Here is a 17377-nt window from a genome sequence, read left to right as displayed (position 1 = left end):
CCGCACTAATTTTTCCAATCCGCGTGAAAAAAAAAGGTAACTGCCGAGTTTAGTAAAACATTCACACTGATTGTTTCAATTCTCTCGCTGGGAATGTTTCATGCGGTATGAGCAATTTTTTAACACAATTTATACGAGAAAAAGATCACTCCGATGCAAAACTTAGTGCAGGTTAGGAAATCTGGCAATTTCAGATACGGATTACATTGGTAAGTCTTTGAAATTGAATATTGATGCTTTAGTAGACAGTAGGTCTGATGATTTGCTCTTAGTCTGCATAAAAAATTTGCTAAAATAAAAGAAAATGTCCAAAATGGGCATTAAAAACGTCCTTTTAGAGAGTGAAAACGTGAATTTGCGCTTAATTTTTTCCACAAGTGTACTTAAATTTTTAGAAGTGTAAAACGTCGCTTAAAAACCTGTTCTCACATCTTGTGAACCGCCACCATTTAAATGTATACTTTTAGTTATATTAGTAAAATTCTCATTTTGGAACTTCTTCAGGTAAAATGAACTCTTTCGGAGAGTTGAAGCTTAGGTTTGTAATTTTTCTCTTTTGATATGAATGAAAATGAACTAATTTAAAATTTGCGATGTTGTTTTTAGCTGGGTGGAAAGCGAAAATTATGATGCTATACAGTATATTGACAACTCAGTTCTGGTTTTCAAGTGCGACTCATTTATCAAGTTTTTTGACACCTTCTCAAAGCAAACTTTTTGCTATTCGTCCCCCGGTGAAGGTAGGTATATCAAACCTTCAAAAAATTATTGGTACTTTTTGCGTGGCTGAAGGCAATCTTGATAGTTTATCTAGCATTTTGGCAAAGATCGCTGAACCATCTTTTGACAGTTAAGCGAAGCTTGTCGTTGAACGGCCTTAGTAGCTATAAGCGCTCATCCAGACAGTATATTTCAGGAGTCGGAGTTCTGGTGGCGGACACGAAATTTAATTTAGTTGCCTTTTCGGAAGTTTTTCCGCAGCCCAGGATTTTCGTTCATACTTTTGCCAAATTCGAACAGAAAGCAGTTCTCAAAGATGAATTAGGAGGTTTGTTCTTAATGTATTTGATTAGAATCAATACTATAGTACTAAAACTTGTTTTCTGTTTCACAGATGGAGCTGAGCTAGAATACACCGCTCTCGCCTTTAGTCACGAGGGAAACTACCTTGCTAGCTACAGTGGAGTTGGTGACTTCAAAATCATCATATGGTATTTTTTTTCTTAATAATTCGCTTGCTGAAAAAAAGAAAAGGACTTTTCTGTTTAGATCGTACTATTTAGCCGAAATCTTTAATCATGATAAAATGCTACTGTTTGACGACTTTTATCTAAAAATATCACTTGGGCCGAGGTTTTGTAACATTCGCCCGGAAGATACATATCGACGGAAAATAAAACTAAGTCCTAAGACGACTGGCTAACGTCTATACAGAGCTTTATATGCTTTTCACCGTCTCTACCAAGCCAGTACTTTTCGGTGGTCTTTTCTAACATCGGGTCGACAAAAAACGTTACTGCTTTCGGCTTCGGTCAAAACACTCAAATTAACTTAATTACATGCAGAAATAGTGAGCTCATGGCTGGGTTTCAGTATCCCCAGACCACGAGGTCACTCCTAAAAACAGGGCTACTACTATTTATTATATTACTATTGTTTTTGTTCAGTAGATAAAAATCATCATCTCCATCGAAGATGGATCAACCCTTTCCCTCAACTCCTAGCTTCTCATCCTTATCAAAATGAATCCAGTTGTTAATTAAATTCAATTCAGGACATGACAGGAAGCTAAAAGTTCATATAAAGTAATGAAAGTTTCAGTCCCGAAACCCTTCCGGATTCTTGAATCCACTGAATCAAGCACGTTAAACTTGATTTCTCCGTAACACGGAAGGCTGTCTTCCACCCTTCACCGTTGTTCGCAACGGCCTTGCAACTATTGTAGCGACACAATAGTTGCAACTCGGAACGTTCTCTGTCAACTCCGTGATTCGTTGTCGTTTCTTAATCACAATTTCCGTTGTTCTCGCAATCGCAACTAATGTTGTTCTGTTTCTTTTTAGCTCTTTCGCCAAAATGGCCGTTTCTGACGTTTCTCAGAAATGTTACGTCATCACTTCGAAAATTTAAAATTTCAAAATACTAGAATATCTTGACCTTCACCGTTCTACTAATCATCCCAATAACGTCGTTAATCCTTCAAAATCACTAACTCGGAAGGTCCGCTGCTAAAATTTCTTAAACTGCAGAGATTGCATTTTGTCCATTCTGGTCGAATGTCACATTTTTAAACCATATGGAAGCTCTTGAAATCTTGTTGAAACAGCATTAGATATTAAAAAATACCTCTGTTTCGAGTATATGGAGAGGGGTCTTGAACATTTAAAAATTGCTCAGGTACTTTTGACTTTTTTCCGCTTGGTAAGTTTTCTTCTGATGCTTATTTCTTTCTTTTTTGGTATGTTTGTTTTACAAACTAGCTTTATCCATTTTGATACTTCTAGTTTTTTTTGGCAGTTTTTTTCCCGATTTTATCGTAAACGGTGCGAAGCTCCGCTTCAACCTTTGTGTGAATATTTGTTTCATGTTGGTTTTAAAATTACGTATTTCGGTTCGGTATAATTTTTTTCTCGCTTTCGTTTTTACCTAATCATATTGCATCGTTGGATGAGCGAAACAAGTTTTCTATGCGTGTGAGTCTTTTGGCTTTCATCTCTTTTTCGGACTGCTAGTTTGGCATACTATGTTTGTGTTGTATCGCAAATTGTAAGAAGCTCTGGTTTGCCTCCTTGTAAATGATACATTTTTCATAATTTCATACCATTTTGATTGTGAATAATGTTTTAGCTTGGTTTTGATTTTTCTCGATATTTTTTTCTATATTCTGCATAGTTTGCCTTATACCACAAGTAATTCGCCCGGTTACTTCAATTTTTTTGAATTCAATTCAAAGCTACTGTTTTGTGTTTCGAATGTTTTTTTTATGGGTTATGCTTGCAATGTGTCAATTCTCCTGTATGATTAATTTTTGCAAAAAATAATAGTGTGCGACCATTCTAGTGCCTACTAGAAATTTATTTCTAGGAACTGGCAGACAAAAGAGATTTTGTGCAAAAACAGTGTTGGCAACGAGAATGGACCGATTTCTTCTCTCTCATTCAATCCCACCAACTGGCGACAACTTGTCTCAGGCAACCAGGAATGTATCACATTCTGGAGTATAGAGAGGTCCAATAAGAACCATTTCATCAATCCAAAGTAAGCAAAACTAATTGAATGTTGATTTCAGCATTTCAGAATTATTTATTTTCAATGTCTGCTTAAATATTTATCAAACAAAATTTTACAAATAACTGTTTTAATACAAAAGTTGTTAATGATAATATTTCCAGAGAAAAATTTACCAGCCGGTAATGTCATGTCAATTTCATTTCGAAGCTCATATCCTCATTCGACAACATCGGTTAATCATCTGTAGAAACGGCGCAGTCAGTTTGAAATGATTTTGTTTTTAATCGAGCTCTTAATTGTTCCAGCATCTGAAATGTTGACAGTAAAAATTTCCAAAATCTGAAATCGCAAAAATGGTCACTGGTTTCATTTTAAGGCTTGTTTTTATTGTTTTCAATATCTGTCTCCTTTTTTCAGCCAATTCAGTCTAGTACTTGACGATAGTCTTCTGAGCGACGAGGAGTACAAGAGTGCAGATAGTCACCCTAACTTCTCGGAGCTGAAGTTCATTGCATCCAGGGATCTGATTGAGAGTGCGCTCAACTGCACCGGTGAGTCCCAGTGTATTAGAGCCATAAATAGTTTACCTCACGAACATATAGGTTCAAATGGTCCTGATTTTTGCAATTACCGCAATCATTAGTGTAGGCCGTTATTTAAGGTCAAAAGCCAAGTTGCAAATTTTTAAAAAATTCAAGAGGTATTTGAGGTTTGCATGTAAACAAAAGAACGATTGAGAGCGTCCATGTTTCTTTTTCACCCGTAAGCGATGCTTAATTATTACTTTCAGTTCTAATTACTTCTAGTTTTGTCTACCACAATCAAACACTATAATATGGTAATCTCAAATTTCTGCTTTAAGAATGGCACGAGAAAAAGAATTCTGTGGTTCCTCTGTGTCACACGTGGCTACCCTCTGGTCATGTCCTGTTCGGATGTAAGAGGGGCGAGATCATCAAGGTAAGATAAACATAATGTATACTGTCATTACCCTTGTGTCATAATCAAGGGTGTTGCAATCGGGTATTAGACTAAGTTTGTTCATAGGATGACTGAAATTGGTGGTCATCTCGATCTATCTGTACTTTCGTCAACAAACAGACAAATTTTGAGTATATCTGCGTTTCAAATGCCCGTTTTTATTCGAAATTGTTTTTTTTGTGTTGGTTGTAAATTTACCGACTCCGATTTTAGGATATCAGATTTGTCCATTTTTTCTTAATTTTTTTCGTGGCTCAAAAAGTTTTAGATTATAATATATCGGCTTAGCGTCCTATTTTTGAATAGTTTGGGGAGCAATAATTTTTGTAAAAATATTCGATCGAGGCGGGAACTTTTTGAGTTTTTAAGTTTTTCTAATAAAATTTTTTTTCGGCGTAACGTGTGTCTGCTCAAGAATTGTCGGCTTCTTTTACCGCTTTGTAAGTTTTGTTAATTTATATTGATGTTTAGTGAACATTTATATGTCTTGCTTCTTGGCATTCTTTCTTGAAAGGGATTTTTAGTCAAGACAATGTCCAGGCAAATTTTTGGTAGATCATTTTCGCTATTTTTTGAAGTTTTTTCTACTTCTTTTTTCTGTCGTTTAATTGTCATGCTATGTATAAGTTGATTTGTAATCGGTGCTTAACTTCGCTTGGCCTCTCTGTAATAAATTTTTAATTGGTTTTTAAATTGAAGAATAATCATCAATTTTGATCGAAAACTGGGTTAATCATTAAATTCTTTAAAGTAATGCGAGGCAATAAACTAAAATTTAAGCCTTTTTCGATTGCTAATTACGAAAGAAGAAAAAATAGGGCCACCAACATATAGAAGTAGAATAAAATTAATTATGTTTTAGAGAACTTAAAAGACTTAATTTTTTTTAAATATATTTTTAATTGCTTGCTCCGTAATTTAAGCTGACTGAAATTTGCCTTTTACCTTTTGTTTAGCAAATAATTAGCGTCTATTCTTGGGGCTACGGAAAGTTATTTACCATGCAGTACTCATGACACCATTTGTCGTTTCAGATTGACACAGAGACCCACACAACTGAAATTTTCCATCAGATTCCACTCGGTGAGTAGCATTGAATAAATTGTTTTTCTGACCATTCTCGAGTAGTCACAGGACATTGCATTTGCAACTTTTTGGATTCACCGAGCAAATGAACGAATTTTTTTGTTCATGTTTTTTTCGTTTCGTTATATAAGAGATACAGTACAATAAGATATACAGGATTTAATTTTTGACAAATGCTAGCTAAAACTATTTGAAAGGAGCTAACCGAATCAAATGTTGAGAAATCTTGTTTTGAAGGTTCAAAATAGCCAGTTAACCATAAATGGTAGCAGAAGTTTTCTTTTCTGGAAACGTTCTCAAAAAGAACCCAAGGAATGTGAATTTCTGCGCTCAAATTGGTTCTTTGGGAAGCTGATGATTTTCACTTACTCTTCAAGCCGCCTAAAAACCGCTCACAAAGGAATTGAAAGAGTACTTAGTCCGGCGTCGAAAATGGTCTTATCGGTTTTGACGATACAGATAAAAAAAGGTCTTGGGTGCATAGAACAAAAAATTGGGCAAAATTTAGAGACTAAATAACTGCTTTTAAGACTTCTTTGCACGGATCGGAGATGTCACTTTTCCAAAACATTTGAAGGATCAGTTTTTTGTTGACTTATTTTGATCACCAGCCCAAATATACTCATAAACGTGCAGCTTTTTTATGACGCCAGCCCAAGTACATCTTGCAATTCTTTTGTCCGTGGTTTTTACGCGGCATATAGACTAAGTGAAGATCATCAGCTTTCCAAAGAACCAATTTGAGCACATTCAAATTCCTTTTAGGGAAGATTCCAGAGAAGGAACACGTCTGAAACTATTTACGATTAACTGTTTATTTACCACATTCAAAATAATACTTCTCAAAAATTGAGTCGGTTAGCTCCCCTCAAATTGATTTATCTAGTATGTGGCAAAATTTAAACCTGTATCTCTAATTGTAGAAGAGAAAACGACAAAAACGTGAAAAAAAATCCGTTCATTTGCTCGTTGAATCCAAAAAGTTGCTACTTCAATGTCCTGTGACAGTAGAAGGAGAAGGAACTATTACGTAAATTTTGCATAAAATGGAGGTGAAAATTCATAAAATGGAGCATGTATGTGTTTCTAAATGTATGTAATTGAACCTGCACTTTTAGATACGTTTTTGGATAAGTTTTTTGCATAGATTATTCACTTTTATGAAATTACGTACGCAAATTTAAGTTTGCAAAAATAAATCCATTTAGGTGAAACTTTTGCTCAATAGAGAAATTAAAACCTCTCAGACTCAAATTTACTTTAATCTGTTTGGCGTCGTACGCTGGCTTATGCACTAGAAAAAAAAGGTTCTTCTTTGCTAGAGAATTGAGTTTTTGAGCCATACAAATGACCTAAAATTTACACAAGGGCTCAGCAGCGGTTATCAGCAATGATCTGAAAATCACTTTAATTTTGAAAGCAAGTACCTTTAAACTGAAAATGTATTTGGTTATTTTAGGTGATGATTCTGTACTAGATTGTGCAATCAACGTCATTCTCATGCATAAGAATGGAGTCTACGTTGCCACTGATCTCGGTCAGATATTCTGTCTCGACTTGACCTCCTCTCACACCTCGACCAGGGGTCAAGGTCAGAAAAAAGACCAGCAAGAGGAGGAGGGTAGTCTGAAGACAGTGCTCACTTCTGAGGCGAAGCTGTTGTCACACCTGTACACTAACGAGAGCATTGCGTCAGGCTACTTCTCAATGTATTATGACAAGATAGTCTTCAGAACAAAAAACGTAAGTTTATAATTAACCACGTCGTGTTACATTGTTTTTTAGTCAAGTTTTTGCATCTTCTTATCGAAAAACAAAATACCAGAATTTTCAGACATTGTTAGTGGCTTCACTTTTTTGGCTGCTATGATTTTCTTTTGGGTAGTCATCATATGAGCTGTATTCTTAGCTAAAATTCAAAAGCGCAGCAGCTTTAATGAAGTCTGCACAAAATTCAATGGCACAGAGAAGGGATGTGGTGCAGAAAAAGAATGCCTCTCATTGGCTTTACCACACCGAACCCTAAAAGTGTCGGCCGAAAAAAAAATTCAATCTCGTTTGCTGCACTTTTTGGGGTTATCAGACATCTTTATGCTTGCGATTAGTGTTATCGAATCGTAGTATAAACTTTTTCAGGTTAACAATTTTTCAACAAAGTCAATTGATAGCTTGATTTATAATAAACTCAAATACCTTGACTCCTCCGGCAAACTTGGCCGAGAGGCAACGACTACACGTGGGACGTCAAAATCCTAGGTTCGAACCCGGCCACGTTCTGTTGTTCTTTCAGACTGAAAAGACTCCATTTCAAAAAAAAATTGCCGTCCTATTGTTTGTCTAATTATGCTAAGTCGGCTTATTTGGAACGCCACAAAGCATTTTTATTGTAAATGCAAATGGGTTTGATTTACTGCTCTAATTTATAGGTTTAGATACCTGGCTTCGTATGTTTTCGTTTTTTTTAGCCTAAAAGCATTATTCAACCTAAATTGTTTCGACTTATCTATTTTCGGCTTAGTGACCTAATTTTGTGTTATTTGACAGGAACTTTAATAAGTTAGTTTTTACCTCCCTTCGTCCGAAACACATAAGTATAAAAATCCTAAAATTTTCAGAGCGTTACAGCTCAAATTTTATAATAAAAATTAAGTTGGTTTTTGGCTTAAGCGGATTTTACCCAAGTTTCGTAGGCTTAGTTGCCAGTATTCAAATATTTTTTCTTTTTCTATGTTGGCTTGTTTTCATCATATTGATCATCATTCGAAACAAAAATATGATAGTTTATAAGCGTGGTTTATTCGGCATTTTTTCGATTTTTTTCGACTCAGTGGATTTCGTTTCACATTTTGTCTGCTAGTTTGCAATGCTATGTTTTTGTGCTATCGAAAGTCGTGCGAAGTTCCGCTTCGCCTCTGCGTCAAAATTGTCATCAGTTAAGATGCAGGAACTTTTATTTGCAATTGCAGGTTGGTCTCTAAAGCGCAAATATCTATGAACTGTTCAAGTGTAGGTTGTCATTTTTAAAAAAAAATGAAATAGTTCTAAATGATGCAATTAATGATCAAATAAAGTGTTTCATTTTGTATGCTTCGGACCAAATTTCTACAGTCGCAGTTTTTGAAAAAAAAACATAATTAAACTTCTCAATTTTGTTTGAGAATTTGAGAAATAAAGCATGCGAAAGATGTATAAAAAAATTAGTCATTTATTATTAAATGTGTTTATACAAGCAAAGCTTGTGTTATGGTATGAACTTTCTTTTTTTTCCAACCTAAGACGCAAATATTGTTGTAACGCAAATATTGTTGCGACAAAATGTGTTCTTTTTGAAAGTGTTCATTTCGATCAATAGCCAGCTAATCAGTACAGCCAATGCTAAGGATATTAACACAGACAATTATATTAAAAATAGCACTTTAGCTTCAATGTATCATGGATCTGTAGAGTAGAGGTAGGGAAGGAGACCCGCAACAAAACAAAAGGGTTCGAACCTGGGTAGGGTCGGATGTTTTTAATGAAATTTTTCGTGTAATAGTTCAAATGCGTTCGCTCTATAAATTGAGGCATGTTATTTGGTAAATTTCTTTTTTCAAATTGACTGGTACTGCTAATGCGTCATAATTGGTTTGCGTCACTTAAGAAACTTTGTAGACTCAAAGTGTTACTCATTCAGTTTTTCCCAGTAGCGTTGTTGGTCATATTTTTGCTTGTGTATGCAAAGTGCAACTTCACCTATGTGTAAAACTAATAATTCAAAAATTTGATTTCGCATTGATTTCATTGCATGATTAATTCAGAGATAACTGTTGTGATATTTGTTTTTCAAATACCAAAGGCTTTGGAGTGATACCAAACTGCAAATTTTATTGGCGAGTAACTTGCGCGAAAAGAACGTCCCTCTCATACAATTTTCGAGATCAATTTTTTTTGGAATTAGACGCTTCCACTGAATAACTTTTCTTCTAGACAAGAGGTCGTTGTTTCGGATCCCTTGCTCTCCAAAATTATTGTCCAATAGAATCGGTGTTGCTTCATCAGTTGCTTTGCAAGCAATTCAATTCCATTACACTAAGTTTGCGCCGTTGATGTCGGAGTGACTTTTGATTGGCTTTTCTTTCGAGCTCGGCCGAGGTTCCGTACTTTTTGCTTACCGGCTTTTTTTGTAGATTTTTGCATCTGTTTATTGTTTTGTCGTCCTAATTAACATAGCATGGACTTCGGAGAATTTAGTTGCAATAGTTTTTCTAGTTTTATAATTGATAATTGTTTTTTTTTTGTAATGGTATGCAGATTTTCCGCAATTCTTTTTTTTACTGATGATTCCGGCTTTTGGTTATATTTCATCAATTCAGTATTTACGAATTGTAAATGAGATGAGTACAGATAGTAGGCCCTTCTTCTCGAGATCTTGCATGTTTTTTTTAAGTATAGATTTACAATTTTGTCTTTACACTGGCGAACTTTAGTGAGCGTCAGTGTCATAGTACGACTATTCTTTTATTTCTAATCTTTGTCGCAAATATTGGTGCCACTTTTGGGGCACCATTGCGGCTTTTTGATAGCATGTGCCTAGACATTTGAATCGTAATAAGTTAACACATTTGATACATTTTGAAATCGTCAAATGAACCGAAAAAAATATTTATATCATACAACATAACAAAAATAAAAACTCGATTTCAGAAGTTTTCTAACTCAATATATCTCGCAATTTTTTTGAAATACATAATTTGATTTTGTGATTTCCAATTTATTACTTGCAAAATTAGTGTGGATGCCTTCAGTTTGTTATATTCCGAATTACTACTTGCAAAATTGTCTCTATTTGTATTTGGTGCCACTTTTGCTGCATCGCCTTGGCAATTTATTGCGATATATAGCTACTTTATTTGTACACTAGTCACAAACAAAGCAGCTTATATAGTAATTAATTGTCAAAGCGATGCAGCAAAAGTGGCATCAAATACAATAGACATTTTTAAGCGGTCGTGGCCGAGAGGGCACGGTGTGAGACTCTAAATCTCGAGGTCGCAAGTTCGAATCCGATACGTAGCGGTGGTGAGGGGAGCAGTGGTGAAGTGATTAGGTCTCCGCCTCTCAATCGAAGGGTTGGACGTGCGAGACCCGCCATGATCCTTGATCGTTGCGTGAGGGTGAGGCAACATTACCCAGCCCAGAAAAATAACCAAAAAAATTACATGTAGTTCTCAAGCAGGAGCAACAACAGCGGTACAGCAAGTGTGTTGTTTCTTTCCCTCGCGGATAAATGGTCTTAAAAAACCTGGCAAAGAGTTACTAATTTGAGGCTTTTTTCTGTTGTTTCTTATTTCATTTCAAAAAGCTTCTTTTTTGTCGTGTTCTCGCTAGTGTTATAATAATAATAAATAGTGTTATAATAATAATAAAAGCGCAGCTTCGCCTCTGTGTTTAAGTTTGCATACTACAATATTTTTTTGTAAGTAATGCGAAGCTCGGCTTAGTTCTATATCAAAGCTTGTGTTCTTCGATTTCTTAGAAGAATAAAATAGATTTGTGTGTTTAGGGTTCTGTTCTTATCTATCAACCATCAACGAATAGTGTGGAAGTGTACGAGGACTACAGTTGTGGCAAGTTCTCCTTCGCCCAGCCAATTTTCCCGGGAAACGACATGTTGGCCGTAAGTTCCTGTCTAGAAGCGTTGAACGCATTTCTCCGGAAACTTACAGTTTGCAGTTATAGCAGAAAAACTTTTTTTTTCATTAAAAAGTCTTTCAATCCTGTATTTTTGCTTTTACTAAGGTGATAAATAACCACAACAAATGATCAATCATACGTTTTTCAAAGCTCAATGCAATTATCCTACTCTATTTTTCTTCTCCAGACTGTTCGCGAGGATGGGACTATGCAAGTGTGGACTATGGATGTGCACAAACTAGTCGGAAGCATCGCTCTCGGACAGGACAAGGTAACTCTTCTAATATCCGCTTTTTTATTTTAACCCGTTTTTTAACTTGCTCGATTGAAAGATGCTCGAGTGAAAGACACCGGCTTCAATCAATTGAAGTTTTTTACTTGCAATTACTAAGCTATTTTATTAAACATAATTTTGAAACAGTTTTTTGATAAAAATGTTAGTTTTTGAAAAAAATAATCACATTTTTTGCGATGTGGTGAACGTTTAGTCAATAAGATTTTTGAAATTTTTGATTTCTCCTTTTCTCTGTCTACAAAACTTCGGTGACTGTGCCAAAAATTTGAACTGCGCGAAAAATTTGAACTGTGCCAAAAATTTGAGCTGCGCGAAAAATTTGAACTGTGCCAAAAATTTGAACTGATATGTGATAGATGTATGACCATAAGGATAAGGCAACTTGGAAAAAAAGACATATTTTGACAAGTTTTGAAGAGAGTGACAACTCGTAAAAATAGATATTTAATTGAACTTATTTCTTGAAATAGTAAACCAAAATTAGGTTACTGACAGACCCTGGATCAAGCGCATCACATAACTCGTGATTATAAGCGAAGCTAGCTAGTAAGCAAGTTGCAGTCCTTAAACTAATGATAAATATTTTGCGAGTTGTCGATTTTCTCAAACTTTGAAGTTTTTCTTTTTGCATTGAGGGTTTTTCGTATAGTCATGTATAATGATTTGATTAAGAGTGAGACGAATTATCCACGAAGAAAAGGACCGTCATATGAGCTGTCCAACTCTTTACGGAGACCCGCTGATGTGCTCCTGCCTAAGTGCTAACTGCAGTTTTTTTGGCTATCCTATTGTATTGCGGATACATTTTGTACACCCCAAAGTTGGAATTTTGTATGACCAGGTGACATGCCTGGAGAGCAGTCCCTCTTGTGGAGTGGTCATGGTCGGCACGGAGTCCGGATACTGTCTCTGCGTGAGTGTGGTGTCTCCTGACAACATGCACGTCATACACAGAATACACGTATCAGAGAACCCGGTCTCATCCATCAAGTAAGATTCAAGCTGCCATTATTTACACAAGCGAGGTAGCGAGCGTAGCTTCATATCACGAATCTGCTATTTTTTCTAATCCAACTTGCAAAAATATGTTCGTTTTGGTGTTCAGTCTTGCTGCATAGCATTAGCAAATTAAAAACATGTGTTCGATTCGCGCTATTGGTGGCTAGTGTAAAAGCATTGCAAGCCCAAATGGCGGAGATAGGAAATCCTTAGACTCGTAATTTCCAGGGCTGTGATTCAAGTCCGATAGATGACATTTAAAAAATATATATTTCAAGGCTTTTTTGCTGTTTCATTCTTTATTTTTTCCTTTTTGGAGCTACTTTTAGGAACTTCCTTTTTGTGCAATTTCATTTTGCATAGTTTTCCGATTAAGTTTTTTGTCATTAATTAGTTTTTTGTATAGCCTTCATTGTTTTTGTAGTATATTTTGTGAAAAGTACGGTAACTCTTTTAATTGATAGACTAGGGACTAGTAGGCTTGAAGTGCTACCAAATCAAAAAGTCTTCTTTTTTTCTGAAAGTTTTTGATAATTTTTAACTCAAAAGTTAGAATTATCGTTTTGGATTGTCATCGTGAGCTGTTTTCTGTTATGTTTCTATAGATACCGGTTATTTTCTCTTAGTATATTTTTTGTATCCTAAATTGTTTATCAAAAGTAATGAACGTAGTGAAGACTCTTATATAGGTTGTGGTGATTTTTTGTGTTTTTTGTTCAGGGAAAAGCCTTAAAGTTTGTGCACTCTCAACTTTGAATTTTCGTGGTTTGACTTTTGATTTTTTTATTTCAGTCCATTTCTATTGTTAAAGGAAGGCAAACTCTACATTATACAGCAAAAGAATAAACGTCACGAAAAACGTGATCGATGTCTAGTTTCGAAAAAGGATTTTAATGTTCAGATTTTTCAGTCGTATTAAAAATGTATCTATTGATCCAGTTTTCTCAAAATGGTCGAGTTTTTATTAAATTAGCACCGGTCATAAAAGCACCGATCATTCTTCTCATTTTCCACTTTTTTGGGGTTCATACTAAAAACTGTTCATATGTTTCTTTAGTTTTTATTCAACTAATTTTTTTTTATATTCTTTGTCTGATCAAAAATTTTGTTTTTCGTTATGAAAGTTGGCCGTGGTTTTCGGCTTGATAATTATTTAAACTGTTGTTTTTTTTATCTAGTGTATATGCTATCGTTTTTTTCCTTTGGTTTTTTCTACAGATTTTGCTAAGACACTAATTTCCAAATTTCGAATTATTTGTTAAAATGTTTTTTTTTCGGCCTTATATTACTCAAGCCCCTGTAAAACGAAATAAAATTTGTAAATATGATTCTTGTAAATCTTTGTCTGAAAAATTTCAAACAGTGAATTTTGGAGTTGTTATCATTATGTGTGAGTGAATTACAAATGGTTTCCCAACTCGTCTTCTGAGCAATTCAAAGCATTGTGGCTGAACTTTGAACTTCCGTCGGATTTGGACTGAATTTGTTGCTTCAATCATTTTTTTCGATTGTTTGTTTTCTTTTTTTTTAAATTACGGTACGCGAAAGTTTTCTTGACTCTACGCATTTCTTTCTCATCTTATAATATTGTGCTTCGTGTTTAATCTTCCTCCTTTTTTATTTTGCCTCAGATTTAGCGTAGACGGATCTTTCTTCATGGTGGGCTGCGGGACTGATGACTCACTATGGCTCTTCAATGGCTGTGCTTCTAAGAAGTTCGAAACCATAGGCTACCTCTTTGTACAGGGAACAGTCCATGAAATGGACACATTCAAGTTATCTGATGATACTACGAGGGTCATAGTGACATCTAATCCTTACCCTGATGACCCGAAGACGGTCGAAGGACACTATAGGTACACGCAAATTGACGTCACATCCAGTATTCTAAAAAGTAAGTCAAAATTATGGTTTAGTTCAATTTTTAATTAATTAATTTTTCATAGTTTTCCTTAATTAAAAGACTGAAATTTTCCACATTATTTCGAATGTATTTCTGGACATCAAATGTTCGAACCATCTTTGCATCCTTCTATCTTCTGTTCGAAAGTAATTTAAGTGAATAATCAGTGAACGGATCGGATCCACAAATTTTCTTCTCCATTTCCTTTTCAAACTATGTGTACTTGCTGCCGCAAGGCTGCTAACTGGAATTAATACTTCCTAGCTTAAGATTAGTTTCCTTGAAACTCTTGATTTGGGAAGTTTTGTTGATATCACATTAAGTGTTACGTAATTGTTCTTCCGTCCGATGCACTGACACCATTGAATTAACTTTATATCCATCAGAAAAACTTTATATCCTGTATTTAAAAGTATAATGTTTCACAGAATCCTCCGACTGCTTCGAGTCTGCCAAGGGAGACTTGAAAGAAAGTGCAGTGAACAGGATCAGTATGAATCTGGGCACCGTCAACTTCGGATGCCAAGTGACTCCTGACAAACATCTACTATTTGGAACCCACAGGAAACCAATACATGCCATCAAACTCATCGAGGAGTACCCCAAGAAGGTAGACTGGAAATAGAATGTTCTAGAATATCTGTTATTCTAGAATTCCTTGTTCAAAAATTTCGTTTCATTCAAAATTTCTTTCGAATTGCTCTTACAGGCACCTGTGCTTCTTTTGAAATTTGTTTTTAATTATTTTTTCTGTACCGCCTATTAAATGCGCATGGAATTCAGTTCAATTTTCATGAGAAACCTGAATTTAATTTTGATGTATTACAGTTGATATCTCAAATAACACAATTTTGTTTTTGGGTCAATGGCTCTCCAAATTTTGTCTTTGCGCTTATATTCTGCTTAAGTTGCATTCATGTTTAAGTTGAATTCTCAAACTTTATTTGTTTGGCTTTTTACAGATTGACTCTGAGGATGACTTGTTTGCCACTAAAAGATTCAAGGTTTCACATTTTAGTTCATGCAACAAAGTATCATCGCTTTAGTTCATTCTAAGGGAGTGCGGTCTGTATTTAGACAACCGTGTGTTTATACTCGTCAGTAAACAGACGAATACTATATTAACCAATCAGAATCGAGACAAGGAACAAATTAATAATTAATAATTACTTATTTCGTAAATTTGCTTTCTCATCTCGATTCTGATTGGTGAATATAGTATTTGTCTGCTTACCGATGAGTATGACTACGCGGTTGTCTAAATAATGCTGCGTAACCTTTCTAGGTTTCATTGTTCCCTGTGCGTACCATAAATAGTTTCCGATTTTTCAAATAGACATTGGGTTCCGAGAAATAGCGAACAGATGGCGATCAACTAAATACAATGATATATTAGCTGTCTTTCATTGATCATACCGCCAACTCTGATTGTAGAAACTTCGCTATCAATTTGCTGAAAAAATTTACTTTGTTCTCCACATCATAAATATGTATATCTTTTCAGCCAAGTGAAAGATTAGCCCCTATGAAGCCAGCATACACGCTTCCCGGCCATGGGGTGGTCAAGTGCCTCGCCATCAATGGCAACAAAAAGTGGCTGGCCTCCGGGTCCTCAGACGGAACCATCCGAGTAGGATCCCTGGACTCCCTGGATGCGAACTCGGTTGCCAGGGTCTGTTTCCATTTGGAAAGTGGAGGCGTAAAGCAAATGTTCTTCTCGACCGATGCGAAGTTCCTGATCTGTTTGGGCCAAGATGGGGTTGTGGCAGCTTATAAAATCATGTGAGAGCTTTGAATACATTTCATGTTTTTTTCTCCGTAAGTTTCGAGTTATTTTAAAAATAAAATAGGTTTTATGCAGCGTTTTTGATGTTGAGTTATTTGAAACAGGCTGCCAGCAATCGTAGTGTGAACTTTATTTTGATCAGTTTTTGGCTAGACTGCTATTTTTCATTTAAAAGTTTTAAGCTGATTTCAACAAGTGTTTCCAAGTTGCATTTTTGCTGTAGTTAAAACCTCTTATGATTTAACCTCTGATACCCATTGAAACATAATTCGAAGGTATTTGAAATTTTTTAGTACACACTAATTTAGGCTCAAAAGTTTTTTTTATTGTTTCGACCAAAAGGAAAAACACCTGAAGGAACTGGATGAGCTAGTGTTTTTTTTGCCCAATTTTCAATTTTAATTATCCTGATTCAGATTCCAAAAAAAGACGTTTCAGTGTTGAGAAAAATTGTTCCTATTTTTTTCGTATTGAGACCAATATGAACTTAAAGCACTTTCTAATGAGTGAGACAAATGATCTATCTTCAACGTTGTTTTAGCCGTAATATGATCCCATTCACAGCGCCTAGAGGAAGAATCCAAAAAATATTGCAAACATTTTCCGACTTTTTGGTTGCAGGTACACGAAGTGTAAGCCAACAGGTCCCGCTGTCTAACCGTTCCTGTAATAATTGAAATCAAGTGAATTTTTTTGATGTAATTTTTTCTTCTTTTTCTAATTGACAGTTGGTCAATTTTGTTTTCAGGCCCTCTGGGAAGCACAAGAGTGTGCAGAATGAGTGTGCCTCACTGCAGAAGGACTTCATCTCCAGGGTCCTCCAGTTCTCCAAGGGAGAGAATGAGGCGCTGGAGACCATGAAGTCAGAGTCAGTACCCATGCAGGTCATAGAAGATATGGACTCTTCAAACGTTAGCTTAAAATATTTAATTTATTTTCCCGAACAAAATTTGACATTAAGGCAAGATGCCAAGATACAATCTGTGAAATAGTAAACTTAACCGGCTGCTCAGTAGAATTTGTTTCAGGCTATGGGTGACGACAATGATGACTACCGCGTGCCCCTCCCCAATCTCTCCAGTGACCCCACGTGCAAGGAACTAGCACTGGTAGCCGGCATCAAAGAGGAGGACAAATCGTACGAGCCAATGAAAAGGGAGATCCTCTCTGAGATCAAGTATCTGAGGAAGCAACATGAGGCCATGATTGAATCCAATGAAGCGGCTCCTGATATTGAGAAACTGGAGAGGAATGAGTTTGTACTCGACACTGATGATTATAATAGAATGAAGGCAGAAGGTGACCAACAAGTGGCAAAGGTCAGCGTCATTCGCAGTAAAAACTATTGAATTTCATACTCTAGGCTTTGAAGTTTTTTTATACAGTTTTTGTCTTCAAAGCTCCAAAGGCCTGAGAAAGTTTC

General features: G+C 35.7%; 1 protein-coding gene across 2 annotated transcripts in view; it reads left to right on the top strand.

Moving 5' to 3' along the window:
- The window catches only part of LOC134845223 (cilia- and flagella-associated protein 43-like), a 306846-nt gene that overhangs the window by 257384 nt on the left and 32085 nt on the right, over positions 1–17377 (top strand). For both annotated transcript variants that reach the window (XM_063862133.1, XM_063862134.1), the window contains exons 2-18: positions 505–538; positions 607–740; positions 917–1048; positions 1115–1211; positions 3085–3258; positions 3649–3782; positions 4094–4191; positions 5247–5295; positions 6758–7041; positions 10841–10954; positions 11159–11242; positions 12108–12256; positions 13897–14159; positions 14597–14778; positions 15673–15950; positions 16703–16865; positions 16983–17273. In XM_063862133.1, the coding sequence (XP_063718203.1) occupies positions 510–538; positions 607–740; positions 917–1048; positions 1115–1211; positions 3085–3258; positions 3649–3782; positions 4094–4191; positions 5247–5295; positions 6758–7041; positions 10841–10954; positions 11159–11242; positions 12108–12256; positions 13897–14159; positions 14597–14778; positions 15673–15950; positions 16703–16865; positions 16983–17273 (2655 nt within the window). In that variant the 5' untranslated portion in view covers positions 505–509. The remainder of the gene's footprint in view (positions 1–504; positions 539–606; positions 741–916; positions 1049–1114; positions 1212–3084; positions 3259–3648; positions 3783–4093; positions 4192–5246; positions 5296–6757; positions 7042–10840; positions 10955–11158; positions 11243–12107; positions 12257–13896; positions 14160–14596; positions 14779–15672; positions 15951–16702; positions 16866–16982; positions 17274–17377) is intronic.

The sequence above is a fragment of the Symsagittifera roscoffensis genome, chromosome 4 (assembly GCF_963678635.1).
Source record: "Symsagittifera roscoffensis chromosome 4, txSymRosc1.1, whole genome shotgun sequence".
In the NCBI taxonomy this organism is placed as follows: domain Eukaryota; kingdom Metazoa; phylum Xenacoelomorpha; order Acoela; family Convolutidae; genus Symsagittifera; species Symsagittifera roscoffensis.
This window is presented reverse-complemented; position numbering and strand designations above follow the sequence as displayed.